Source organism: Perca fluviatilis, chromosome 1, assembly GCF_010015445.1.
Source record: "Perca fluviatilis chromosome 1, GENO_Pfluv_1.0, whole genome shotgun sequence".
NCBI lineage: Eukaryota > Metazoa > Chordata > Actinopteri > Perciformes > Percidae > Perca > Perca fluviatilis.
Genome location: NC_053112.1, coordinates 17,443,657 through 17,471,397, shown reverse-complemented (window position 1 = coordinate 17,471,397; position 27,741 = coordinate 17,443,657). Strand labels below are relative to the sequence as shown.

Genomic DNA, 27,741 nt, shown 5'->3' with positions numbered 1-27,741 from the left:
ACATGATATGTGAGAGTGATAAAGAAGTAAGGAAAGTGATACGAAACAAAATCAATGTGTCTTGCACTCCTGATAAATGATTAAAACACATCCTCCCAAATGTTTAAATTAAATGAAAATAATTACACATATTGCTTCAGATCGGATTACTCATCGTGACCAGTGATGTTTTGTACAATCACTCAGAGACCTCTGGACTTAGAGTCAGATATTTTTAAGATGTAGAAATGTATAATATAATAAATAATTTTTATTCTAGAAGTAAAATCAGCAGATGTTTACTTTTATCTTTAACTTAAAGCTATAGTGCGTAGTTTCTGTCGTCCCCATAAGGAATTCTAAGTAATGACAACCAAACTGCCGTTGCATCCACATGATACAAGCCTTCTGTGATCGCGAAACACCCCCACCCCTCCTCCACACAGTTGCTAGTAACCAAGGAGGACACGGAGGATTAAAAAAACATGATGGACTCTTCAGAAGAGGTAATTAGCTTCACATGAGCATCTGCGCGCAAAAGTCGCCCGACAACACAATCTTCTGAACATAGCCATGCTGAGAAATACAGAGAGAGTTGTGTGGAGCTGAAAGTCTTGATTAGCTTTGTAGCAACTCATTTGGCAACGGCTCGAATGTAACGGACGTTCATAAATATCAAAAAGTTACGCACAAAGCTTTAAGTCCAAAATCTCCATTTGAGCTGTTAAATAAACACTGTATTGTCAGTAGTGTTTTCATAAGAGTTGGTTGACAAGAACGCTCTGCAGAAAATGGAAAGGTCTTTTTTCTCCTTGTGCTAGTGGTCCTTCTACTTTGTTGCAGTTACTGTTTCAAGCAAAATGAAATCAGTCAATCATTATAAAAGATCTTCAAATTAGAATTTGAACGGCATCCAAACGTTATTTCCTCATTGATAATTATCTGCAAGCTGTTCTTCTGTTGCTCTGCGTGCTTTGCTCTTGACACAGGACACATAAATCACTTCTTTTTTTTTTCTTTTTTTTTTAGTTTAGTTTGATGATTACTTTTTAAAAAGAAAGATGAGTAATGAGTAAGACTGTTTTACTTTTATTCAGTAATGATGCTGTCAGCTGAGTGTCTCAGCTATTATATTTGTGTTTTGATGTGAAACCAGAGTATATACTGTACATCATGCTTTCATTTTGCTGCCTGAATGTTTAATAAGCAAACCAGGTCCTTTGTTGTCAGAGAAAAAAAACTGTGTCCAAAGTTCTTACAGCCAACATGTGTTGTTGATTGATTTGTTAGTAATCTTATTCGTTGAATAGACTTTGGAGAACTTTTAAATATGTCAAAATGTGTATACTCTCCAAGGTCTCTTATCTGCTTTGTTTTAACTCTGGGACCTTCATATCCTCTGGTCCTTTCCTTTCACTTTTTTTTGTCAGTACTTCCTTATACGAAGTAAAAAAAAATGTCCTCTCCATCTGTGGCAGACGTGTGTCGTCCCAGACGGTTTCCTCCCTGGTGTGGACGTGCCGCCCAGTGGGGCAGCTGGGCAGGGATCACTCTGGCCAGTGGCGTTTCGATTTGGGCGGGTCACGGCTTCAGTCAAAGCGTGGCCATGATGTGGCTCATCTCCTGTTTTGCCAGTTTCCTGTGTTCCTGCCTGCTGTTGGAGCCAATTAAGGTAGACATTTAGTCTCAGAGATTCTAGTTTACCTCACACATTTCTAAATTCACATCATGCTAAATGTTTTTTATGCCTCCGCGCCAAAGATAGCCGTGGCTAGAGGCACCATGTTCTCAGGTTGCCACTCTCAACTCAAAGCTCTGAAACACTGTACTCTACCGTTTCATCACCAACCAACAAACAGTTAAAAGTTACAGAGCAGCTGGTGAACATAGTGGAGCATTTAGCAGCTGGAGATCCAGATATTTCCCGCAGGAGTTGGTAGAAACCAAAAATAGAGCTAAATATTGGACTTGGCCAAAAACACACACAACAACACACGCAACACTGTAACAACTTTATGAGGCGATATTATTGTGTTGTGTTTACAGCTTGTTGCGCTGCCCCCATGTGGCCAAAAACTCTATTGACACAGATGTAAAGAATACTTTCTCCTCCCGCTTTTGTACCCTTGAAACACTTGCCCTGACTTCAAGCTGAAAAACAGGCGGTTTTTCCTTTGTTACTGAAAAGCTGGAACACACATACTGCACACACCCAAAAGTTCTTTTGACTCTTCTTTTGACACTCTCTTGAGTATTTCCTAGTTTCACTTTTGGGTTGAGTAAATTCAACGATCTCTTGACTTTTAAAAGACTTTCCAAACCTAACAGCTCCGTTGCTCCCTACGCCCTGTGTCCCGCAGGTGTTGTGTGAGGCAGTTTACTATGCAGTGTGTGTGCTTCGCCTGCGTCCAGAGGACCAGGATGTGCTGGTTGAGTTCCCCCGGGTGGAGAGAGTGGTCCAACGGGTCCCCAGGGTGAGACCGCCACAGGGCTTCGCTCTGTCTCAGGCTCGACACCAGGCCCGCAAGGTCCACATGCTGCACACCATGCTGAAGGTGAGTCAGAAAGAGAGCGACCTACAAGGTTAGAGAGACGATGCTGCAGATTGTCTTCATATCTTCACTGTGTTGGAGATATTTAGAGCTCTGTTTCTTGTTTGTTAACAGAATTGTTGCTTGTCATTTTCAGAATTTCCTGGTTTACATGTTTTTCCTGTTGGTGGTTTTGCTTCTCAACTACTCTGACTCGGCAAAAGACACACACAGCCTGAGACTACGCACTCAGCTGCAGCGGGTGCTACACACACCTGACTACCACAACATCAGCAGGTACAAACACACGCACACAAAATTCACAAATGTGAATCTTTTTTTAATTATTATGTTAACCTTTTGTTCATTTGTTTCATTGAGAATGAATTGAAATCTCATTTTTCCAGGGTGACCATCTGCCTTGTATGAAGTGATAACAAAATTATTTCCTCAGTTTTTCCTCTTGTGTGCTCTTGCAACTGGATATGTATTATTGTATTCATACCAAAAGAGAACAAGAGTGGGAAACATAAGCTCAAGCAAACTTTAACCATAACTGTTGTTTGACATAAAGCAGATCCAAATTGTCTCTTTACTATGTCTTTACACAAACACGCTGGAAGAGCAAATGTTGATCACAAATTCTGACAACTCTGATGTTAACATATGACAAGCACAACAATATATTTCTTTTTTTTTCAGTTTCAATTTATTGTAAGGGACAATGTGCAATTAAAACATAAATGTAACCATTTGATGCATTGCACCAAAGTTAGCCTTAGGCTAATTTACATCTGCAGTCCCACAAAAAGCACAAATACAAATACAACATTTTAAAAGTTGAAACATCGCTCAATGGGTATAAAAAAAACAAGTAACAAATAACTATATTATATTTCTTATCACAGGTACAAACACATGCACCACATGATCGATGGGTGTAGCAGTATGCGCAATACGCAACCCGCCCATTCTCTCTCACACAAACACACACACACACACCCTGTCAGCCCCGTTGGAGAGATAACTAAGACTAAAAGTTGTGAGGAGTGATTAACTAACAGTGTGCGTGCATTGCTGGGAGATTTTTTGCAAATCCTCAATTTCTTTCTTTTAGCCGAGCTGATGTTCTGATGTGGCTGAATAATTCGCTGTTGCCACGGCTACTGGATGACTCTACCCTCTTGAGAGACACGGGAAGCGTGTTACTCGGCACGCTGAGGCTCCGTCAAATCCGTGACAAGCAGGGTGAGATTAAAATGTCACTGTCTTTACTTTTGTTGTGAACTTGGTGGGAGCTAAAGATTGAAATAAACTGAAATAGAACATTAACATATTGAGTCTATACACATGATAGCTTTGAAAGCAACTTTTGGAGACGCGTGTCTTTCTTTCAGGAATCTTGAGTCAACGTCATAACATTTTTAGCATCACAGGGACTCCAGCAGACATCATTATTACCATTTACCATACCATATGACATCTATTTCCTGAACTCATTCTCTTTCATGATTGAATGTACTCTTCTTGCTTTTTCTTTCAATTGCAGGTGGTTCCAGGGCAGGAGACAGTATTTGGGGAAAGGGCTGGGTTCCAACTCCAAACAAAGACGCTGAGAATTTTACTGCTTTCAGAGCTAATGATACAAACGGGTAAGAAAAGGACTGAAAGCCAGACTTTAACAAGGCAGGCGTTAAGTTAACTTGTGGGTCAGATTCAGTATCTATTTAACATCTGTTCTTCTTTAATATGTTCTTTTTTTCTCCTCTCTGTCCCCACCCACTGGCCTTTCTAGGGCGTGGCATCTGGTTCAGATGAGCTTGTATAACAGTGGAGATGTGGTCCAGCAGCTGAACAGAAGCCTGGAGGAGGCCTCTTCCTCTTTACAGCAGCTGCAGCAGCTGCACTGGCTCGACTACAGGTAGCTAATGCGGAAAGAAAAGGCTGGAAATAATGGAAAAACACAGACATTTAAAGTCAAAGTTACACTAACAAGAACTGAGAACAATAACATCCTAGTGCCCTGCCAGGCATTAAATACATAGGCCAAGGCAGTAAAGTCAATAAAAACTGTTTTATGTACGTTTTTTGTTGTTGGTTTTTTTGCTCACTGATCTCACTGACCAGGTCGTTCCAAAGTCCGGGGGCCAGATGTAAGGGAGTAGAAATCGGGCTCGTGCACACAATTTCACAATGATTGGAATAAAACAGAACCATGCGTACTCATGGCTTTTTAAATCTGGAGTTTGATTCTCCCTGAAGTGCAATTTGTCTTACAGCCTGCAGACATAAAAAAGTTGCACATGAGATCATCAAACATTAAAATAAAACCGAAAGCAATCCAGTAAATAATGTGCTGAGAACGTGGGCTGGCTGTCATCAATTGTTCTAAGAATAATAAATGGTGGCGTAAATAAAAACTTCATTTCCACATTTGGTATTAGGTTGCAAATATTCACAGGGGAGTAACTGAAAGTCAATAAGAAGTGGGTGGTGGAGGCCCCTTACGGCACATTGAACTGTGTCTTATGAACAAAACCGAGTTAGTGCTTTTTATCTCTCATGTGAAATAAAGCATCCTGTGATGGAAACACCCAGCTTAAATTAGATAAATAAAATATTAAAGTTGGTTCCAAAAAAGAGAGGTAACCTAAACAGGAAGTTACTCTATAAACTGTCTTGACTCCTGATGTTATCTATAAATTGTGTGTGTGTGTGTGTGTGTGTGTGTGTGTGTGTGTGTGTGTGTGTGTGTGTGTGTGTGTGTGTGTGTGTGTGTGTGTGTGTGTGTGTGTGTGTGTGTGTGTGTGTGTGTGTGTGTGTGTGTTCATAGGACCCGCGCTGTGTTTGTGGAGTTCTCGCTCTACAACATCAACACAAACCTCCTGGCTGTCTTCTCCTTCCTGTTTGAGTTTCCAGTTTCTGAGCGTGCCCAGTCCAGCCTTGACCTCCTTGTCATCACTCTTTGGCCAATCACAGGCCTGGACCTGCAGCTCCTTCTAATGGTAGCCCCTGGCAACCCCTCTGACATTTAACCAAAAGTGACCTGCCACCATGCTGCACAAATCCTTCCACTTCCACCCCCCATCCCTGGCTTTGTTACTTTGGTGACACGTCTCCAGTTTAACGTTTCCTGTTTTGCAGATTGTCCTCCTCGCCCTGGTGTTGTATTTCCTGGTGCGGGGGATCTTGGGCTTCCTCCGAGAAGGCTATGTGTACTTGCTGTCAACCTGGAGACTCCTGGGCATCTGCAAACTGGCTCTGGCAGCGTCTGTCTGCGGGCTGCACCTGAGGCGCTGCACCATGGCCACGCAGCAGTGGGCGTCATACGTGAAGCACCCACGGGACGCCTTCACAGACTTCTACCCCCTGGCCAGACAGAGTCGGATGTACACAGAAATGTCTGCCTTGCTGTTGTTCATACTGGTGCTGAAGGTAAGAGAGAAAGGCATAGGAAAGCAGGGCTAACTACAAACATTTTACAAAAAGAAGACAACTTTTGTCTCATTTTTGTAATGTTGACCCAAGTTAAATGTGCCCTGTGGAGTTTTTTTTATAAACTAACAAAGGTTATGTTTTCATTCATTGTTGCTCACCAAAATGCATTATATGTATCTTTGAGGTCTAGCAAACGTGATGAATGCATTTCCTTCCAAAAAGTTTTAACCTGCATTGTTTTACGTGTTAAATACTAGATCGTATCCGCTATACGTGTTGACGTGGTTAGGTTTAGGCATGACAAGTGGGGATTGGTTAGGATTAGGGTAAGTATACCAGGGTTAGCCAATCAGAGGCAGGATAGGGCGGGCTATCACGTCATTTGACGTTGACGCGTCTAGCCGATCCGTCAGATCCGATCTAGCATCGACCACCAAAGTGTTCTATGCGAGTAACCACATTTTGGAAAATGGCTGCTATGGTCATTATAATGTTAATCTGCAGTGGCCCAATATCCAGATCTCTAGATATATTGAGCCATACATGTACCAATTTTGGTGCTTTTACCACAAAATGAACAATAGGTTAGCTATGCCGCCCCACTACCTGCCTTTGTTGGCACAATGCTGCCTATCTTAGCACATTACCTGCAGATCAGCGGGATTGTGTGAAACCATTGGCGGGAATGTGTATCTCGTCACCCGCATGCACAAGTGTGTGGATATGTGTTTATGTGTCCCTTGTGAGACAAACCAAACAGGCACCCACTCATAGAAAAAGTGCTCCATAGCGCTACTAAAGGAAACCTTTAATTTCTGAGCTCTAATGCATTGCTATAAAGAAGTCTGATTTATCATATTCCTCTGTGCCATAGAGCTCCATTGTTGTCCAAAATCTATTGAAACACATCAATGAGCCCCATTTTTCACTGGGTGACGTGTTCCTTCAAGTTTATTTTGTCTCAATCCCAGATACACCATCCTGCTGCTATAAACACTCACTAGCACCATATGTGTATTAATACGCAGCTGAAAATAGTCCCCAACAAATTCACTATTTTATCATGTTTGAGTTACATATGCTAAAGAACAACTAACAGCGGGCACAAGAGAGTGAGGAAGTCTTTAATAGAAAATATTTTTTCTTTTATTATATTTTTCTCTCTCTCTCTCTCTCTCTCTCTGTGTCTGATCATCCAGGCGTCCCACCAGCTGCGGTTTCTCAGAGAGTGGGCCGTGTTTGGCAGAGCACTGCGGCGCTCAGTCTGGGAGCTGCTGGGAGTCGCCCTGGCATTACTGCTGTTGATGCTGGCTTACTCGCACACAGGACACCTGGTCAGACTTTTTCTTTATCCTCTGTTCTTTTTGTTTCTCTCTCGCTAGTCTTTATCCTTCGCGTTCCACTTCCAGGATTGCTCCGGTGCTGCAGGAAGCTGCATGTATTTTCCATTTCCTTCTGCTTTCTTTGTGTTGGAATTTTATATTCGGTGGATTTATGAGGACTATGGTCAACTGCTCCTCAGATCTCTGCATGGTAAATTGAGACAGCTAGCTAGACTATCTGCCCAATCTGAGTTTTCTCTCGCACAACTATTTTGCAGCGGCTCTGTGCAGAGTTTAGTACCGCCCATGACAATTCTGATTGGTTTAACCCTCTGAGAACAAAAGACTCACCGGAGAGTCCAAGCGATGTTTGACAACACTCCTCCTCAAAAAGCGATATTACAAAATTTCATTTTAGACGTTTATTTACTATTTTATTTATATATTACACTACTTGTGTGAACCCAAGTAAACTAATTTCAAGCACCAAAACAATTGAGTTAAGGTTTATTTTTGCAAGAGATTTGAGAAATTTCAAAAAGCGAACATCAACTTTTCAGGTTTAGGGCTCTCTGTACACATTGCTCTGGAAACATTTGGGCCTCACTGTACAGAAAGATGAGTTTGTTCTGAACATTTTTATATGAAACACACGGGTATCCGGTTATATGCAAATATCCTTAAAATGTGAATTAAAAAAGAAATGTAAAAATGCCTCATAGACCTCAGAGGGTTAAAGAAATGCCATTAAACCAGAGCACGTTTTCCTCCCATCCCCAAATGCTATGTGGAGTAGCCAGACCCTCCTTCAGCGCGCTTTGGAGGAGGGTCTGGCAAAGCGAGACTACTCTCTCACTAATCTTCTCCCACACAAACATGCATGGTGATCTTTTGTCTATTCAGAAAATGGTTGATTGTCTACACTTTGTTTACATTGCCAGTAGACAGAATCTCCAATAAATCTTCACTTTAGCACAAACTGCACAACACAGCTGCATCTACGTTACTACAACAACAACAACTATGTTATTATAGAACTGGTTTTAAATATGTTTTTGAGGTGCACTCCTAGGCACCTGACTTTAAGTTATTTATCATTGGTTCACAAGCTGAGTTTTTGAATATTGCAGTGAAATAGATTTTTGCATCTGCTTCCCCTAAAAATGAGAATAATTGTGCCCTGTCCAGATGAAGACATATTTTTATTTATTGCCGTTTCCATTTTGTGATACCTGTGATAGACGTACTGCGAGGAATCGGCTGGTTGTAACTGTTTCTTCCTCTGTCTCCTCCACTCCAGCTCTTCCACTCCGTATTCGACAGCTACGGCAGCGTGAGCTCTGCCTTTCTGTCTTTGTTGGGCGCTGGCGGACGTGGTCTGCTTTCATGGCGTCCAAGCTGGACAATTACCGGTCCCTCTAGCACCATCTCTGCGCTGGTGTTCCACGCGAGCTTCACTGTACTTCGGCTTGTGTTGCTGTGGTTGGTCACCTCCGTTTTACTAAGGAACTACCGGCGCGCACGGGCCGAGCTGTACCGTCCAGCTGTGGATCTCCAAGACTACGAGATGGTTGAGCTGTTCCTCAGACGGCTCAAAATGTGGATGGGGCTCAGCAGGGCCAAGGAGGTACATTTTCTGTTTCATATCTACAGCCATTAGACCTATTTTTTATAAAGATTTTATAGGGACAAAATATGAATGGTAGCAGACACTCCATTATTGGCTATGTCTCTAGTACTATTTAGAAAGATATACGTGAATCCTTCCACACCTGTCCCCTGATCCGCGAACTTCACTTTTGTCTTCTTTGATCCTCTTCTTAGTTTCGTCATAAGGTGCGTTTTGAGGGAATGGAGCTGCCACCATCCCGTTCGTCCACCACCAGCGACTGTAAGTCCCTGTGCTTGCCACCGCTGGACGGTCCTGACTCCCCTCCCACCCCAGACAGCGTTGATGCGGGCTCTGAGGCCTCATGGTGCCCGGCGTCCTCCAGCCCCTGCAGCCTGACCGAAGCCCCGGGGATCGGCCTGGGACTCGGGTTGGGCCTGGGTTTGGGCCTCGGTCCAGGAGTGGTGATGGGAAGTACCAGCTGGAGGGAGAGAGCAGAAACAGAAGCCTCTCTGAGGAGGCTCCTCCCCACCCTGGACGCCCTGCTGCAACAGCTTGACCGCGTCACTATGGCAACAGAGGACGTGTACCACATCGAGTGTAGACTGGAGCGAACCCAGAGGAAGAGGAGGCGTAGAGGGAGAGAGAGAGGAGGAGGTGGCGGTGGTGGTCAGGGAGGGAAGAGCGAGGCAGGACAGAGAGGAAAGGGTGAGGACAAGGACTCTGCTGGATGGAGAGAACGAAGGAGTGGCAAAGAAAAACACAAAGGGAGCAAAAAGGGGAAAAAGATGGACAAAAGTGAACTTCTGAAGTGTGGAAACACTGCTGGCAACCAAAAAAAGACTCCAGTAGCTACACCTGTTCCCTTTTTAAAGCCCAGACCAGCCTCTGCCACTACACATACGCCCGCTCCTCAATCCTCAGCCAAACCTGCAGTCAGCGCACCTCCACCTCCACCTTCACTAGTCCCAGATAAATCTGCCTCGGACACCTCATCAGAAAACACTCCCCCTTCCCATGTCCCGCTGCCCAAAACACCCTCTGCACCTCCGTGTACCCCTGCACCTACCCCTTCCTTGCCATCTACACCTGCCCTTACGCCCAGTAGCCGGGACTGGGACCCCCCCACCGAGAGAGAGGCCCTGCCCTCCTCCAGCCTGTTCAACCACCCAGCTCACACTACCACCATTCCTACGCGCAAGAGGAAACGCAAACCCCCACCCCTTAAAAACAAGGTGCACCCCAACCTAGACAGGCACAGCCCTGGACACCCCAAATCCTGAGGACTCTGGACAGAGGGACAGCCAGAAGTAAAAGGTAGAGCAAAAGAAAGGTGGGTTAACGATGAGAGGAAGACCGGGGGCAGCAGGTTTTGTCCCCTAGGTGCTTCTCTCTAAACCCGGAGGAAATGGAGAGAGAAAAGTGGATGGGAAAGTAATAGGACAAAGCACAGGATGGAAACGAGAATAATCACAGAGACAAGAGGTTTGGGGTAATGAAAGATGAACAGAAAGCAATAAAATAAGACTTTGCAGGTTTATAAGCAGTGATCCGTCCAAATCCCAGTTCAGTTCGCTCAGAAACAAGGTGCAGGTCACCAGATGCTAAGTGAGCTGGTTTAGTCAGCAAAGTAAAGGTCAACATCGAAATACTTGTATTCCCTATGTCCCCCGGACTAAACCTAATCCCATGAGACCCTGGAGGTCACGTGGGGTCACTGACAGGAGCACCTGAACGTGCTCACCCGAGGATTTAACAAACTAAAAAGCAGACAATGCAATCCGTCTTTTTTTGTGTATCAGAAAAATTGTGTCGATTTCTTCGTTATGTTGTCTGTCTACATATTTTTATATTGTATATTTCGGTCACCATGGGTACTTGTGGCCTGTTTGAAAATAGTCATGTTATATGAACCCAATTTTGCATGCAGGCACACACAGATACATGCACATGCAGGTATACACATGCATAGAAATAACACTGTAGGCACAGACGCTCTAATTTGAATGTGCCGTACACTTCAGCCCACCGAGGTACAAGAGAAAACAAAATGAAGCATACTGTATACACACATACACACACACACACACGGTTGTTGGGATCCCAGCAGCCAGTTTTTCAGGGTGCAAATATAACCATCCTCTCCATACTGGAAAAGTAAGGAGAAATAAAAAAGAAACAAAGATGAGTGGAAGCCACGGGTAGTGACAAGGAGGAGGTGTGGGTGGTAGCGCAGAATAAAGTAGCGTAGGAGCGTTAACAAGGAGGGGGAAAGAAGAAGGATAAGATGATGCCCAGTGGAGAAGATGGTTGTAAATACAAGTTGAGGAAGCAGGAAGGAGTTGCCTTCACTTTTACAGTACTGACCATTTACACAAGTTCTCCCGTCATAAAGCTAAACTGACTCCCAGTCTGATTATCGTTTCAAAATGTTGTGTTCGGTATAGTTGTGATTTAAAAGCACTTTTGTTCTGATGTAGATTGTTTTTTAATGAGTTGTGGTGTAAGTAAGTAAGTAAGTAATAAGCTTGGTGTCCAAACCAACAGAGAAATCTTTACTCATACTGTATCTTAACCATAAATGTTGCCAAAGCTTATGCGTCATGTATGCATTTTGAGTTTTACCATGCCAAGTAATTCATTCATTCATTGTGTACTTAGCACTTTATTTCCTAACGGAGCTGATATCCAATGCCATATTTAACTCTCATGTGTCTAGATTCCATTTAAAATGTTAACACATTATTGAAACATCCTAGTAAGTATTATCAAGTTGTTAAAGCCACAGCTAGCAGTCGTGTGTGTACTTTTGTCTGCTCTTTGGTACTTTTGTTGTCAACTTTCCTGTTTTGTTTTTTGTCTTATTTTGATTAACATACATATACTTCCTGTGTCCATTGGACAGATCTCAGGGAACCCACCCTTTCCCCCCCCCCTAACCTGGAAAGACAACCAGGAAAACCAAAACTGGGGGCAAAATAGGTGTTCAATAATCTAAAGGAATTTATATATTTTGTGGTTAAATCATGCCAGCCTTAGACTTCATCTTCCTTCTTCTCTCAGCCAAAAACTGGGGACTTATGTGTCGGTGCCCTGTTTTCATAGGTACTAATGGGCAGAGGGTCTCTTCCAATTAAACCCCACCAGCATAAAGCAAAATGCTAAATGATTTTATTTTGAAACATTATCTCGCCTTTTTCCTGCACAATACGTTGCATAAGATATCACACATTCCAGGCTCTCAAGAAAAAGGAATGAAAAAAGACCATGTGTGTGTACATTTCTGTATATATTGGTGCTTTGTGGTGTATATATTTTTGCTTTTCATGATCAGTATTGTTTATGTGCTGCAGTGGCATATGCATTAGGTCAAGCACTGGTGTTGCAAACCCCAAAGTTTTACATTTTGCCAATCTAACTGAAGCATTACAGTCAAAGCTATACATGTATTTAATATCAAGCTTTGTTCACAATAGGTCAACTACAATCCACAGGAAGCTCAGCAGTTGACAGTTAACAGTGGCCTTCTTATTCCTGGTCGGTGCAGTGTGCAACAACATATGCCAAAGCCCACTTAATTGTCTTCTGTCTCGGTTTTATTTGATGCATTTTGTTTTAAAATGGTGTTACAAATTTGTCTTTGAAAATATTTTTCATCTTTGTATCTCATATCTGTATTTTGCAGTTGTAGCACTTCTCCTGCTTTTGCACTTGACAAAGTCGAATAAAGAGTTTGACAGCTGAACTGTGCATAATGAAATGGTTTTGGTGTTGAACACTAAGTAAGGGATAATGTAGAGTGAGCAGGTCATTATTGCAAATTGAACCGCGACAGGGTGACGCAGTATGTGGAATGATCATGAATCACAATGATCACATCATAATGATACGATCGCGCTGCATCGTCTCGCTTATTACACGGCTAGTTACTATTTAAAATATCAATTTTACACAATAATGATTTTTAAAATGATTTTAAAATCGTCCTCCAGAGTCTGCATCCTTAGCAATGGTCTGTTATTCAGAAATAACAGACAGTAGAATGCCATAGTTGACTAATCAGATCGAGCAATGTAATAAAATCAATATGTAGTAGTTATTTTCCCACCCTCTGATCCAGGTTTATGGTCTGCAATCCAGCAGTCGCAAATCCAAATTTCCAACCTTTTTCATGTTCTTTTTTATTCCACACACATTTACTCACAAACCCACCCTGCTCTCAAACGTAGTGTTCTGTACAACTTTACTCATCTCATGTTGCACATCAGAAAAATCATGATTAGACCTAAAAAGTGCAAAGCGTTAGCATTTCAAAAAATATGCTGAAATTACTGTCTTCAGATATCAATATTTCATCACAAAATAAGCCTTTATTATACCATGAAGCTCATACGTTTTACAATACAAAGTCCCAATTGGTTTAAATCAAAATCACTGTGTCGTCCCAAATTCTTCCACACAGGTGTGTGTGTGTGTGTGTGTGTGTGTGTGTGTGTGTGTGTGTGTGTGTGTGTGTGTGTGTGTGTGTGTGTGTGTGTGTGTGAGAAAAAAAAAAAAAAAAAAAAAAAAAGAGAGAGAGAGAGAGAGAGAAAAAAAAAAAAAAAAAAAAAATGTGACTTTGCAGGACAAGAAATGTAATCAGACAAATTCAGTGAAATCATCCACTGCTGATAAAAGTCTTTTCCTCTGCCCGGAGGCTTCCTGGTTTTGTGCTGAAGTGCTCTGCTGAAACGACTTGTTCTGCTGAGTGTGTCCTTGGGTCAGGGAGATGCCGGGAGTTGCGCGAGACTGAATGTCTTCCTGGGCCTGAGCCAGAGCAGAAAGAAAAGATGGATGATATAAGTAAAAGTAGTGACAGTGATGAAGGAGAAGCACTTCTTTGTGTGTTTTCTTACCCTGGTCCTGATCCTCTTAATGTGTCGTAATCTTGCTAACCACTTGGAGGCATAAGCATCAGAGGGGTTAGCTCTGTACTGATGCACCAAAGAGGCCATCTGTGGATAGACAAAGAAGAGTGAATGTGTGCACGTGTGCGCGCGTGCGTGCGTGTAGGTGTGAGAGGAAGAGATAAGGGGATGACTTACATTTGCATGCAGAGCCATTTGTCTGACTAAGAGAGGAAGGTTGCGGTCTGAAACGATTTTTGCAACTGTTGTGTCAACTAATCCCTCCAGGTCTGAAAGAGAGAGCAGGCGAAGGAATAAAAGACAAACTAAACACAGAGTGACAGAGAAAAAGACTGAAGAAAACGCAGTGATCGGCTCACCTTTGCGGCACTGGAGGGTGACCAGGTTACATTCGTAATCCAGTGGCTTTATAATGACTTCTACAAAGTTAAACTGACCCTAACATGGGGGGGGGGGGGAGAGAGATAGGAGTTTAAGTACAAAATATTTCCTGCATATCTCAGACATGTATGTGTGTATGTCCATATACCTTAATGGTGCCCAGATTGTACTCCTCTCCAGAGTCATTGTACACCACCATGACAAAGTCATTGCCAATGTGACGCTTTTTGTTGCAGCAGCCCTTGTCACTCTCCTTGTTTGGCATTAGTGTGGCTATGTGGAAGATAGCTGAAGGGACAAGATTTCATTAATGACAAGCAGACTTGGTGTGGAAAACAAATAATTATTAAATGACAATCAATGTGACTCTTTTCCCTGTGACACACACACACACACACACACACACACACACACACACAAACACACACCCTGCATGATGTCGTCATGCCAGCAGTAGGTGAACTCTCCGTCGTCTCCATACTGGTCGAGCCCTCCGAGGAAGATCTGGTCGGGGTCACAGTCTTTCAGATGGATCAGTTTGCCCAGGCCTGTAAGGAAGGCAGCGTAGCGGTTCGAACCGTACTCGTTTGACAGGATGGCGACCTCATTGTTGACCTGAAGAGAGTGGAGATATGGGAATTATCTGACAGTAGCATTCAATTAAGACAAGTCGATCAATGCTCTCGTATTCTCACCTGACCAGCTCCTACAAACACCACACCGATCTTATGGGTGTCATAAGGAGGCATCTGGTCCAGAACCTTCACGGCGCGGTCAATCACCTATCACAGAGAATAAACACGTCATCACCGTGACACCGTAAAATGCACTAGAGCAAATTTCCGGACAGCCAGAGAGGTCGACTTACCTGAGTTTTGGGCAGCAGCAGCGGCTTATTAGCTTCGTTCCCAAAGAAAGGAGAGTGGTACAGCTGGAGGAAGACAAAGCTAACGGAGACAAAAAGAAACCGACTGAGTTTGTTGGGCACAAACGCAAGCATTAAAAAATAAGGCTTATAACCTACATGTTGGCATTCAAAACACATAATAGATGTGTGACTCATAGGCATTGTATTCATAAATATATACATGGAATAAAAATACAAATAAAGAAATGTAATTGAATACAATGAACTAATATAGAGATGTATAGACTATATTCCATCCAGGTTTTAGGAAGCAGTTTATAACCTAAGTGCTGTTGTAGATTCAAACCTGCAATTTCTCAAACAATCCTTCAATTTACAAATGCGTTGTAGAACATGATTACAATTTTCTTCACTTGCAGGCTGCCACTTTAGATCAGAGCAGAGATCAGCTTAACTGACCGGTTCATAAATTGCATCATTTATTTGGCAGAAACAGGCGACAGAGGCTGCAGTAGTTTTTGTGCCAGTATTGGAGTACCTGGGGCTCAGTCCAGAGATCTTCTCTGTGGTGCTGGGTCCGGGTCGACTGTGGTACGAGTCCCTCTCCATCCTCCTCTCCCTCCTGGAGGAGGGGGCTGACACGGAGATGGTGTGACCCCGTGGTCGGTGGCCTCCGCTGGGGGAGATGGGTCCGGGTTGTACCGGTGCTGCTGGAAACTCCAACCTCATCCTCGCGCCTCCACTTTGAGATGACACTACACCTGGGCCTTCACCCCCTTGACTCTGATCTCCCAGTGCATTAAAATCCTCTTCTGGGCTTCCCTCCACCTTCTCTTTCTCAAAATGAGGCTGCTGGGGCTGAGGCTTGCCGTCTGAAGGTGCTCTGGGCCACGATGCGTCTCCTGGCGCAGTCTCGGACTCCGTGGCAGCCTTGGAGATGGCTTCTGGTAAGGTTTGGAGCTCCGGAGAGGAGCTGGACTTGTTAAGTCCATGACCCTGGGTCTGAGTGTGGGTCTGGAAGGGAAGTTCGGGCCCCTGGCTGCCTGGGGTGGAGGGTCCCATAGTGGGCTGATCGATGGGAATCGCACCCTCACTCACTTCCTCCAGCGTCGACTTTTCATCATCTTGACTGGAGGTTGAGGAGGACTGTAGGAGAAAGTTATTGATAGAGTTGATTTTAAAACAGCAGAGGGAAGACTTGAAAAAAGGATCATACCTGTGAGTTTAGCAGGTTTTAGCAGATAAGCTAATTGCTAAAACAAGCAAAAACACATAATGGTTCTTTAAGTGCAGAAAAAAAAAAAAAAAAAGCTGTCCGTGCTCCATTTGGCTGTGCTGGCCTGCCGCTTATTACACAGGAGCAAGGGTGGGGAAACCAGCTTAAAAAAAAAAAGAGTGTAGGTGAGTTGAATCTCTTATCAGATGATAATGAACAACAACAACAACAACAACAGGTGAAACCTAACTGCATCTTTTCACAGCTTGTACGTGTTAGCAGAGACAGTACAGCCAAATAAAAGCCATGTGAATTCATGTTTATTAGCCTGTATTGTTTACCATGCTGTAGTTCACACGGAAATCTTTATTATTCGCTGTAGGTTCAAATTCACCATTTTCTGTGCAGAATAAAAAATAGAGTGCACCGACTACCTACCCTGCTGAGCGTTCCAGGCTGCGGGGTCTTTGTTGACTTGTCCTCAGACGTGAAGATGGGATCAGAGGTCACTGGCTCAAACTCTTCATTCTCTAGCCAATCAAATGGGGGGGGTGCTGGGGTGAGCCCTGAACCCTCCTCCAGCACCACCACAGAGTCTACAGCAGGACACAGCAACAACCATGTGGGTAATAGGTGGGGACGCGCACACACACACACACACACACACACACACACACACACAGTTGTCCACCATTAGTTACACAGAGACATTTAATACGCAGGTGTAGGACTCCAACAACAATACAGCTCTCAGTAGTTATTTTGACACTGCACACACATTCTCCCTAAATTTTAAATTCAGTCAAGTACATCATGAGTAAAATCAAAATCAATGGTAAAATGAATCAGAAACAGAACGTATCGACATTAATCAAACAAACTCAAAGGCAGTCAGGCAAGCACACATGAACAGACATTAAGATCATGACCTGCAGTAAATCCAACCTACAAACACAGAGATCAGAGAGAGAAAGACAGATCAATGCAGCATCTATCCATCACTGGTTCATCTACTTGATTTTCCCCATCAAGCCGCATGCATCCGTTTGGTTGTTTTGTTGGTTATCTCGGCCAAAACACACTGCAACTACTTCAACAGCAGCCCAGACCACGTCCTGTTTCTCCCAACTAACACCCTTCCTACACGTAAAGAAAAAGGCAACACAATCGGGTCTCTTTGACACTTCAGTGTTGGCCCCTTAAAACTGCAACTCAGAAAATGTCTGTCTCGCCCAACTAGTCTAATACCGGTGAGGCAAGACAGAGCATTTTAGTTGGATGAGGTCTGGGCTTTCCTGTTGACAACATCAGCGGGTCTATGGTTAAAAGGTCAACCTGGGAGTATATTTCAGTGACAGAGAGTTAGAGAAAATGATTAAGAAGGAAAAGCAAATCCTCTTTAGGGGTCATTGGACTGATTGATCCGAGCGCAGGCACGTTTTCAGCATCTCTTTTCGAGGACCCTCCCTCCCCGTGTTAATAGAAGACCGATAGGTAAAGCAGAAATGCTGAATTCCTTCACTTGCACATTTGTTTTTTTTTTGTATAAAGCTGCAGGTCCTTTGCACAACTAGTTTTAAAAAAAATGGACAAAGAAACTCCTACACCTCATATCTCATTTACATATAAAGGGATAGATTTACAGGTATTTGCTTTTTTGCTGATGAGAAGATCGATACCACTCTCAAGTCGGTCCATTTAAATATGAAACTGGAGCCAGGAGACGGTTAGCTTAGCTTAGCGTAGCATAGCATAGCATCCTGGCCAAGGATAAGTCTGGTACTTAAAATTGTAAAACTGCAACATGTTGTTTTTACACTTACGTTTTTGTATGGATTAAACAAACATATTTATAGCGTGTTTAATGAGTTTGAGAGATGCCCGGTTTTATTACATCTGGACAAATCCAAGCTAGTTATTTCCCCCTTTTTCAAGTCAAGTCTTTATGCTAAGGTAACCAGCTGCTGGCTCCAGCTTGATATTTAACGGAAAGATATGAGAGGGATTTTTATCCTGTCATGTAACGGATGTCAAAAAAGCGAATAAGCAGATTTCCCAAAAGGTCATATTAATTTGAAACATTTTATCGAGTATTCAATATTGCTGTCTTTGGATCTGCTAAGAGATAATGACGAGATGATCAATTTTCACCTCCAGTTTGTGCTGCAGACCACTGTATTGCGCAAGTGAGAGGAAACGCACTACACCAGGACTTTTCTGGGAGCGGAGGTGTGGGGGGGCGCAGACATGTGGTGGACTGTACCTGCCCAGGAAATGCTCCTGTGCAACCTGCCGTGGGCTGGAGGGCCTGGGGGGACAGAGCCCAGACCCAGAGACCAGAGAGAGCCGCTTACTGCAGCAAGATGCCAGAGGACACACACCGTAGCCAAACACAAACCAGCATGGGGGTGAGGATGAAAACACATAAAAACAAACAAATCAAAACAAGGGGAGAAAAAAAAAAAAATCTCAAAAGCAGTTAGAAAAGAAGAAATATTGAAAGAAAGAGTGTAGGGAGAAGAGTGAAAGAAATAGTGAAGAAAAAAGACGAGTTGATAAATAAAGGGAGAATGTGAAGATGAATAACTGAAGGCAGACTAGCCCAAGAGGTAGAGACAACACAAACAAAAGCACAGGACACTGGGCATCACTGAACAGGAGGCTACTGCAAAGAAAAGACATTTGACTGATAAACAAAAATCATGTCAAAGCAGTTTACTTTGAAGATCAATGACCTAAGAAATTCCAAGCAGGCCTATTGATTCAGGTTCAAATAAAGTATTTACAGGCAATTTGGCACTTCGTTCAGTCCATGAAATGGGACCAAAGACAGGCAGTCATGCGGGCCGGAAGGGTGCGTTCATGCATAACATTACATTTATAAGTAATAGGATTTTCTGTTCTGCAGCTAAATATTCTGGCTGTACTGTTGTGTTTTTTGGACTGGTAACAAAATCCTAAAACTTAGGGACAAATAACCTGCACTGATCAATTACAACCACCCAACACACACCAGCAAGATGAAAAGATAACACAAACGTTCTGATCTTTTAACGTTTCTCTGCTCAGACTGTTACTCACCAGTGTTGGAACGCTGCATCAGGTTTGCCTTTCCTCCGACGCTGCTGTGTGTTTGGGTTAGCGGCTCGGAGACGGGGGCTGGTGCTGGTGCTGGTGCTGGTGCTGGAGCAGCAGTGCTGGCAGGAGCGCTGGCTGTCTGGGTAGGAGGCTCCTTCACACCCTCCATGGCCATGAGGACAGTGGAGAGCTCCTGCAGCGGCATGTTGCCGAGCTCCGAGGAGAAGGGACTGGGTGGGTTCTCCAGACACATCAGCCAGCTGGTGTTACCTGTGACGGCAGACAGAGAGACGGTTTGAAAGTTTACCAAAGCATGTATGACGATGTATGAGAATCCACTTGCAAAGGGATAAAATGTGCACAAGATACAGTATCTCACAAAAGTGAGTACACCCCTCACATTTTAGTAAATATGTCATTATGTCTTTTTATGGGACAACACTGAAGAAATGACACTTTGCTACAATGTAAAAGTATTACGTTTACAGCTTGTATAACAGTGTAAATGTGCTGTCCCCTCAAAATAACTCAACACACAGCCATTAATGTCTAAACGCTACGGCAACAAAGTCGGAAATATCTTTATGTTAAATTCCCATAGAGACATGCAGATTTTTATTTTTAAAGGCCAGTTATTTCGTGGATCCAGGATACTATGCATCCTGATAAAGTTCCCTTGGCCTTTGGAATTAAAATAGCTCCACACCATCACATGTCCTTCACCATATCTAGAGATTGGCATGGGGTACTTTCCATAAAATCATGCCTCAATGCAAATCAAACTAGCTATTAGGCTAACTGACATAAAACCATGCCAATCTCTAGGTATGGTGAAGGACATGTGATGATGTGGGGCTATTTTAATTCCAAAGGCCAAGGGAACTTTATCAGGATGCATAGTATCCTGGATCCATGAAATAACTGGCCTTTAAAAATAAAAATCTGCCTGCCTCTATGGGAATTTAACATAGGGGTGTACTCACTTTTGTTGCCAGCAGTTTAGACATTAATGGCTGTATGTTGAGTTATTTTGAGGGGACAGCACATTTACATTTTAGACTCTGACCTTGAGATGGTTATTCATGCTTTTATCTCTTCACGTTTAGATTATTGTAACTCTCTTATGTTTCTTAACAAATCTGCTGTAAATCGTCTTCAAATGGTTCAAAATGCTGCGGCAAGGCTTTTAACAGGATCTGGCAGAAGGACAAACATTAATCCCATTCTGTCCTCCCTACATTGGTTACCTATTAAATTTCGTATTGAATTTAAAATATTGGTTTTAACCTTTAGAGCATTAAATGGTCAGGCCCCAGGATACATTGCCGACTTGTTACGTTCATACTCCCCAGGCCGTGCCCTTCGATCAGCAGGCCAAAGTCTCTTAATAGTGCCAAAGACTCGCTATAAAACACGGGGAGACCTGTCCTTCGAGGCTGTAGCCCCCAGACTCTGGAACGCCTTGCCCTTGCTCCTCCGTGTGGCTGACTCTGTTGATTCTTTTAAAAGGCAACTCAAGACACTGTTGTTTAAACAAGCTTTTAGTTGACTGGGTTTAATTTATCTTTGACCTTTTAAATGTTTTATCTTCATCCAATGTATTTTAATGTGGTTGTACCTTGTGAAGCACTTTGTGATTTTTATCGGTGAAAAGCGCTCTATAAATAAACTTTACTTACTTACACTGTTATACAAGCTGTACACTTAATACTTTACATTATAGCAAAGTGTAATTTCTTCAGTGTTGTCCCATTAAAAGATATAATGAAATATTTACTAAAATGTGAGGGGTGTACTCACTTTTGTGAGATACTGTAGACTGTACACCACAGAGAACATTTAGTTGCCTTTTTATTTTTGTCATATTTTTTGATTTTTGTTGTTGTTGTCATTATCTTAATGTAATACTACAGCTGCAAGCAGGGACTCCGTTGCCGGTGTCTTCAAGCAAGCTCAGATATACACCATTTGTAGCCCTTTTGACACTGCATTTAGCCCCAGGCTAAGGGAGCTGTTAGCCCTAGGCTGATTTGAGGGCTAAACGTTTCCAGTGTGAAATGGTGTTAATAGAATGTACGTCGCTGCTTGCTTTTAACAGCAAGTAGCAACATCATTCTAGAACGCAAACATTAGTTACGTATCCAACTAACACTTAACACAGGGCTAGTAGAAGTACAGTGCAAATGGCATAGCCCTGGGCTTAAGTTAACCCTGGGCTAAGAGAATGCAATGTGAAAAGGGCTTGTGTCTTCTTCTGCTGGAAAAACACCATTTATTTTTGTACAAAATAAAGATATTTAGTTTTGATAATTTGTTCTTTAATTTAATAACTAAAAAATGTTTTCAATGTTTCAAGTTGTTGCAAGTTCATTTTCACATTGTCCAGCAACAAAATCAAAGATGCCCTGAAAGGTACAAAAACCAATATAAAAGCACATAGTATGCTTCAGAAAATGGTTTAAAACCTTCTTTGAATTAACAAGATTAAAATCTTCTTGATGTTCATTCATTTGCTGTTGTTATTGTTACGTGCAGTTTGCATACCAGACGGTCTCCGTATGAAGATCTCTGCCCAGCCCTGTGTGAGCATGGGGACAAACTCAGCCAGGCTGGGGTTGTCTTTGAGTGGCTGGGGAGCATGCGGTGTGGCTGAGGTGGAGGAGGGAGGACCCAGACCATCCAGGGTTGAAGAAGAGGGGGGAGAGAGCGGAGCAGTTAACTCCCCCTCAGAGGGGGACACCAGAGGACTGAGACTTTGAGCAGGACTGGCACGTAGAGCATGGCCACCTGGAATAAAGAGAGGAAGGTCGTCGTCATCATCATCATCATCATCATCATCATCCATCATCATCATCATCATCAAGCTCTTCTCACATTCCTCCATAGTGTATAAAACATACCTGACATTATACCCAGTTTGAAACAGAAAGCTCAAATTATAAGATATTTAGATATTTTTTTTTATTTTTATTTTTTTTTTAAATCACACAGGTTGGCTTTAATAAAAGAGACACGGCATAAGGACAAGCGATGTACTGTTCACGCTGAGGTAGACTGACAACGCCAAAAAGAATGACATACTTAAAATACACACAGGCAGCAAGATCTAGTTATGATTCCTTATGTGATTCCAGATCCACCAACACAAAATCCAAAGCACACAAAGTACAGACAAACATTAATGCTTGGCAGATCACAGCCAAGAAGTCTAATTTTGCATCCCATTTTCCTTTGAATGAACTCCGACTCGATATGGAATAATGATAAATAATGCCACTAATGTTCAGTTACATGACGTGTATCAGGAGTAGAGTGGGTTGCAGTCAAAAAGCATGAGCCAACAGAGGCATTAGTTATAATAATAAATTAGTTATAATTTAAAGGCAGCGGGCACACAACTCTTTTTGCCTTCTCTTCAAAAGAAGTTTAAAAAATGGATTTCGGAAAATAGCTCTTTTACCAGTTTAGACTAATTAATGCTTCCAGTAGTAAGGATCAAGCCGAGTGGAGTGGTGGTCGTCCTGAATTGGCTTATTATGCAAGGTTTGTATAGTCTCAGGTATTTTAGGGCGTTTTCACACATGAAAGTCCGAACCAAGGTCCGTACCAAGGTTCATGTTTTTGTTACATTGTATACATTTGATCCGGTAAGTTTTGGTTTCACACTGCAGTTTTGCAAGCGCACTACAGATCTATACGTGACAAAACTACGTCCTGCCGTCATCACATACGTGAGCTGCGTCTCCAGATAATTATAATTGATTGGTTTGTTGACGGGCTTCCCCGTCCTCTCGTATCCTCTATCTGGGTCCGAGTTTAGGCTATTCAACTGACTGCTGCTCTCCCCTACTGCCGCGGCTCTTTTTGTTTTGTTGTGATGTAGAGAAGCAAGATACGGGAACTTTCTTTCTGGAGCATTTATTCAGAGACAAACTGAAACCTACACTGTACATTTACTACCACTTAACAAATAAACTGATGATGTATTCTCTGCTCTGATAGCCGACAGCTGTCTGCTCTGAGCGCATTTACCGTCTCTCTCTCTCTCTCTCTCACTAAGCACCGAGCTGTTCCTTAAAAGGAGCTTCCCCGGTCTTGTAACACGAGGAGAGCCTGCCAGAGCTTCCTGTATTTGGTCCGAAAGTCCGAACCATCCAAAAAATGCTTTCACACTATCAACGAACCGGACCATGGTTCAGTTTGGTCCGGACCGAGACCACCTCTTTTTGTCGGACCAAAATTTGGTCTTTTGATCCGGACCGTGGTCCGGGGGAGGTTTCACACCTTTAATTTTGGTTCGGATCAAACTAAAAAGTCCGAAAGTCCGGACCAAACGAGGTATGTGTGAAAACGCCCTTAGTGTTGTAAGATTAGAAAGTTCTCTTTAAAAACAAAACCATTAATAATGAGAGAGAAGGCTGTGTATCATGGGATGCTCTAAGTTCTGAGGCCAAGTGTTACAAGCCATGCAGCTGAATATTCATTACCTGACATGGAGCGGTACCGTATGCGTCTGTTGTGCTGCTGGCTCGACTGTGACTCCAGTTTGGCTGGAGCCTCTTTGGTGATTCGGGTGTGTAGTGATGGATCAGACCTGCAGCACCAGATAAGAGATAGGATTGCAAAGCAGCTAACAAGAAATCTACAGCCATGCTAGCAGCACTGTGAGGTTGTACTTAGGCACAGTTTTGCTTTGAGCTAGATACTAACGTAAGCATGCCAACATTCTCACAACAGGGTTCTCAAGTTTTATCAAAAGTTTTGAGTGAGATTACATGCGTTAGGGGAGGAGCCATCCCAATAGTTGCCGCAGTGGCCCCTCTACCTACCCCCCCACCCCCACCCCACTATTTGCTAGAAGTTCAATTTGTTAATAATTAACCAGCACAAATAGAAATTACAACAATTGGTATATCTGATAAATTACCACCAGTCTTTTGGTTTTCTTATGTACCATGTACCTTGGTCTCTTGTTATGTCACCAACAGAAGCTGAAGCATAAACCTTTGCATCCCACTTGCTGACTTAGGTGCCCGTTTGTTGGCCTGATGCCCTTTGCTTTTAACATGCCTGTTGACATCAGTCACACCTTGCTGGGCACTGCAAACAGAGCGCCAGTAATAGGAGCTGGTAGTGCCTTTGGTGATAAATGGCCATTTGGTTGACCACTCTTTTGAGTACAACTATAAGTGGCTGCTCCACTTAAAGCTTTCCTCTTCCCTGTCCTGTCCATTGACTCTTCCACTGTCTGCTGTATGCTCTCTTCCACTGTCTCCTGTATGCTCTCTTCCACTGTCTCCTGTATGCTCTCTTCCACTGTCTCCTGTATGCTCTCTTCCACTGTCTCCTGTATGCTCTCTTCCACTGTCTCCTGTATGCTCTCTTCCACTGTTCTCTTCCACTGTCTCCTGTATGCTCTCTTCCACTGTCTCCTGTATGCTCTCTTCCACTGTCTCCTGTATGCTCTCTTCCACTGTTCTCTTCCACTGTCTCCTGTATGCTCTCTTCCACTGTTCTCTTCCACTGTCTCCTGTATGCTCTCTTCCACTGTCTCCTGTATGCTCTCTTCCACTGTTCTCTTCCACTGTCTCCTGTATGTTCTCTTCCACTGTCTCCTGTATGTTCTCTTCCACTGTCTCCTGTATGCTCTCTTCCACTGTCTCCTGTATGCTCTCTTCCACTGTTCTCTTCCACTGTCTCCTGTATGTTCTCTTCCACTGTCTCCTGTATGTTCTCTTCCACTGTCTCCTGTATGCTCTCTTCCACTGTTCTCTTCCACTGTCTCCTGTATGCTCTCTTCCACTGTTCTCTTCCACTGTCTCCTATATGCTCACTGTCTCCTGTATGCTCTCTTCCACTGTTCTCTTCCACTGTCTCCTATATGCTCTCTTCCACTGTCTCCTATATGCTCTCTTCCACTGTCTCCTGTATGCTCTCTTCCACTGTCTCCTGTATGCTCTCTTCCACTGTTCTCTTCCACTGTCTCCTGTATGCTCTCTTCCACTGTTCTCTTCCACTGTCTCCTATATGCTCTCTTCCACTGTTCTCTTCCACTGTCTCCTGTATGCTCTCTTCCACTGTCCCTGTACCCTCCAACATTTCCCTAAGTTTTAGATAAGCATTATACCTTTGCTAATTAGCACTAAATGAAAAAGTACAGCTATAAATCAGGGAATCACCAAAGTCATTAAAATGTATCCTTAGGGGAACATGAATGTCTATACCAAATTTCATCGCAATCCATCCAATAGTTGTTGAGACATTTCAGTCTGGACCAAAGCGGTGGACCGACCAAGCAACAGACAGACAGACTGACCTTGGCATGCCAAAGATTTATTTTTTTGTTGTGAGCAGGCTTCACCTTGTCATTTCCCCTCCTCCTCCCAGCCGTTCAGCCATGTCCATGCCCAGCAGCGCTTGTGTTCTGACCCCTCCGCTGGTTGTTATGGTCACCAGCTTGTTTCCTACCAGCCAAGTCATACTGCGACCCCCTGCCAAAAGGAACTCTGCGATGGGAGACCTAGGAGGACAAAAGAGGTACATTTCATGACTGCTACAGCCTCTCACAACTCATTTTTTTTAAAACATCACCATTGTGGAGGGCCAACCACCATAGAAACATACTGATAAAACAAAAAACAAGTTCTTGCCCACCTCTTGGGCAGGGCAGAGAAGTTGGAAAAGACATATCGTGCCATCATGTCCAGACAGGTCTCTGTGAGCTCCAGATGGACAGTCTTCAGCCCCTCATCTGCCTGAGTCACCGCACTTTCATCGGCGGAGCCCAGACTGCAGGTGGTGGTTGAGGTGTGCATCCTACAGAAGGAAACGGAGAAAAAGTTAGAACAGCGAGAAGGGCAGAGGAGGAAGAGGGAAGCACGCTGGCTCCAGATATAGTTTAACATGTAATCAGTGCACACAGAGACATGCAAACTTAGATATAGAGACACGGAGAGAACTGAAGAACGTCACAAAAATCACTCAAACACACCAAAGTTTCACATCTATATCACATGCAAAACAAGCATTTATATGCACACATGCATCTATGTGTGTATATAAGCAAATGCACTAACACATAACTACATTTTCTCCAGCACCGAATCACAGACACACACTGGGACATGGTATAAGTGGCCTCATAAGCTGTGATACCACACTGGTTATTTCCCTAGATGCAGAAAAGCTCTGAATAGGACGCAGAAGGGATCTATGGTGCAACATGTTTTGATGCTAAGTAAGCCACAAGACTGCAGAGAAACTAGCAGGTAGAAGTTGTGTGTGAGTGAATGTTTTTAACTGTCTGCTAATGACTCCGCTGCTGCCAAATCTCATTTTTAGTATTCACTGTAGAATGAGTTGCACCCCTTTGTATCCACATCAACCATTACTGCGTGCTTTACAGGCAAATCAGGTTAAAAGCACCTTTACAGATGCTAACATCAGTGTCAATTAGGGCTCGAGAGATACTTAGTCAAAATGAAAGCCACGCTGGCTCGCTTCTCAAAAGTATACACACTCAAAATTAGCCATTTACAATAACACTCTGGGTTGACTGAGCCCAACTGCGATGTCTCTGTTCATCACTGTGGGGAGTATAAAAGGCAGGCAGATTGTTTTAATGCCTCACAGACTCAGAGAAAACCACAGTAAAGATAAAAAAGTAACAAATTTGGTAGAAGACAACTTTGTATGAATATAGAAAAAGAACAATGCAAGAGGAACATCTGTCCTTGGTGGATCTATGATGGTAAACAGGTTTAGCTTTATTTGTGTTAGCCTGTAACCATCTCTAGTTACATAAGACACTGTTATATATATTATATACTATTATATTAATATAATTAAAATGTTTATATGTGCACACCATAAGAAACTTCTGAAAGATTTAAGGATAGATCTCTTTTTTATACAGCTGCAGATTCATTAATTCTGTCAGAAAAGAAGAATAAATCTCTCACTCAGACCAAGTCCCAGCATGTGAATGAACAACTTCTCCAGGCATTTTGTACTTACCATTCTTCAAATGCCAAGGATTCATTTTTCATTTTGCCTAGTGGACACGTACTCCAAACAACATGACCATGACATGCTCACGACTGAAAGAGAACTTGATGTGTTCACTGCTTTTTAATATTGTTTATCACAATCCTATCTATTGTATTTTATTTCAATGCAAGTACACAATTCAGACTAAAGCTGAATGATATGGCATTTAAAAGAATTCAAGGTTTTGCTTTTTTCAATATGGATTTATGAGTGTCACGACACAAACTCAGCTAAACAAGAAGAATAAAACAAATGTGTTTAGAGTCATTTCTCGATATCGCGTAGAGTTAAGTTTATGAAAACCTTAAAGTCTAAAAACTTAAAACATGGTCATGTTGTCTGAAGTGAAACAAGTCTCAACCA

General features: G+C 42.9%; 2 protein-coding genes across 5 annotated transcripts in view; one reads left to right on the top strand and one right to left on the bottom strand.

Annotated features, from left to right (window-relative positions):
- pkd1a (polycystic kidney disease 1a) overlaps positions 1-12,624 on the top strand; it is a 66,073-nt gene extending 53,449 nt beyond the window's left edge. The window contains exons 46-56 of the mRNA XM_039797169.1: positions 1,458-1,651; positions 2,340-2,534; positions 2,668-2,807; positions 3,628-3,758; positions 4,060-4,162; positions 4,306-4,431; positions 5,344-5,515; positions 5,655-5,945; positions 7,148-7,282; positions 8,571-8,897; positions 9,095-12,624. Coding sequence (XP_039653103.1) covers positions 1,458-1,651; positions 2,340-2,534; positions 2,668-2,807; positions 3,628-3,758; positions 4,060-4,162; positions 4,306-4,431; positions 5,344-5,515; positions 5,655-5,945; positions 7,148-7,282; positions 8,571-8,897; positions 9,095-10,162 — 2,882 coding nt within the window. The 3' untranslated portion in view covers positions 10,163-12,624. The remainder of the gene's footprint in view (positions 1-1,457; positions 1,652-2,339; positions 2,535-2,667; positions 2,808-3,627; positions 3,759-4,059; positions 4,163-4,305; positions 4,432-5,343; positions 5,516-5,654; positions 5,946-7,147; positions 7,283-8,570; positions 8,898-9,094) is intronic.
- An 870-nt stretch (positions 12,625-13,494) lies between these two features.
- tsc2 (TSC complex subunit 2) overlaps positions 13,495-27,741 on the bottom strand; it is a 31,821-nt gene continuing 17,574 nt past the window's right edge. For 3 of the 4 annotated variants that reach the window (XM_039795256.1, XM_039795247.1, XM_039795265.1), the window contains 15 exons: positions 25,984-26,145; positions 25,691-25,849; positions 23,817-23,923; positions 21,874-22,116; positions 19,333-19,599; positions 16,690-16,847; positions 15,574-16,181; positions 15,036-15,114; positions 14,863-14,949; positions 14,596-14,782; positions 14,316-14,455; positions 14,146-14,224; positions 13,964-14,055; positions 13,775-13,873; positions 13,495-13,685 (listed from right to left, as the gene is read on the bottom strand). In XM_039795256.1, the coding sequence (XP_039651190.1) occupies positions 13,518-13,685; positions 13,775-13,873; positions 13,964-14,055; positions 14,146-14,224; positions 14,316-14,455; positions 14,596-14,782; positions 14,863-14,949; positions 15,036-15,114; positions 15,574-16,181; positions 16,690-16,847; positions 19,333-19,599; positions 21,874-22,116; positions 23,817-23,923; positions 25,691-25,849; positions 25,984-26,145 (2,635 nt within the window). In that variant the 3' untranslated portion in view covers positions 13,495-13,517. Of the gene's footprint in view, positions 13,686-13,774; positions 13,874-13,963; positions 14,056-14,145; positions 14,225-14,315; positions 14,456-14,595; positions 14,783-14,862; positions 14,950-15,035; positions 15,115-15,573; positions 16,182-16,689; positions 16,848-18,514; positions 18,605-19,332; positions 19,600-21,873; positions 22,117-23,816; positions 23,924-25,690; positions 25,850-25,983; positions 26,146-27,741 lie in introns of all 4 variants that reach the window. The other variant, XM_039795274.1, reaches the window with a different exon arrangement.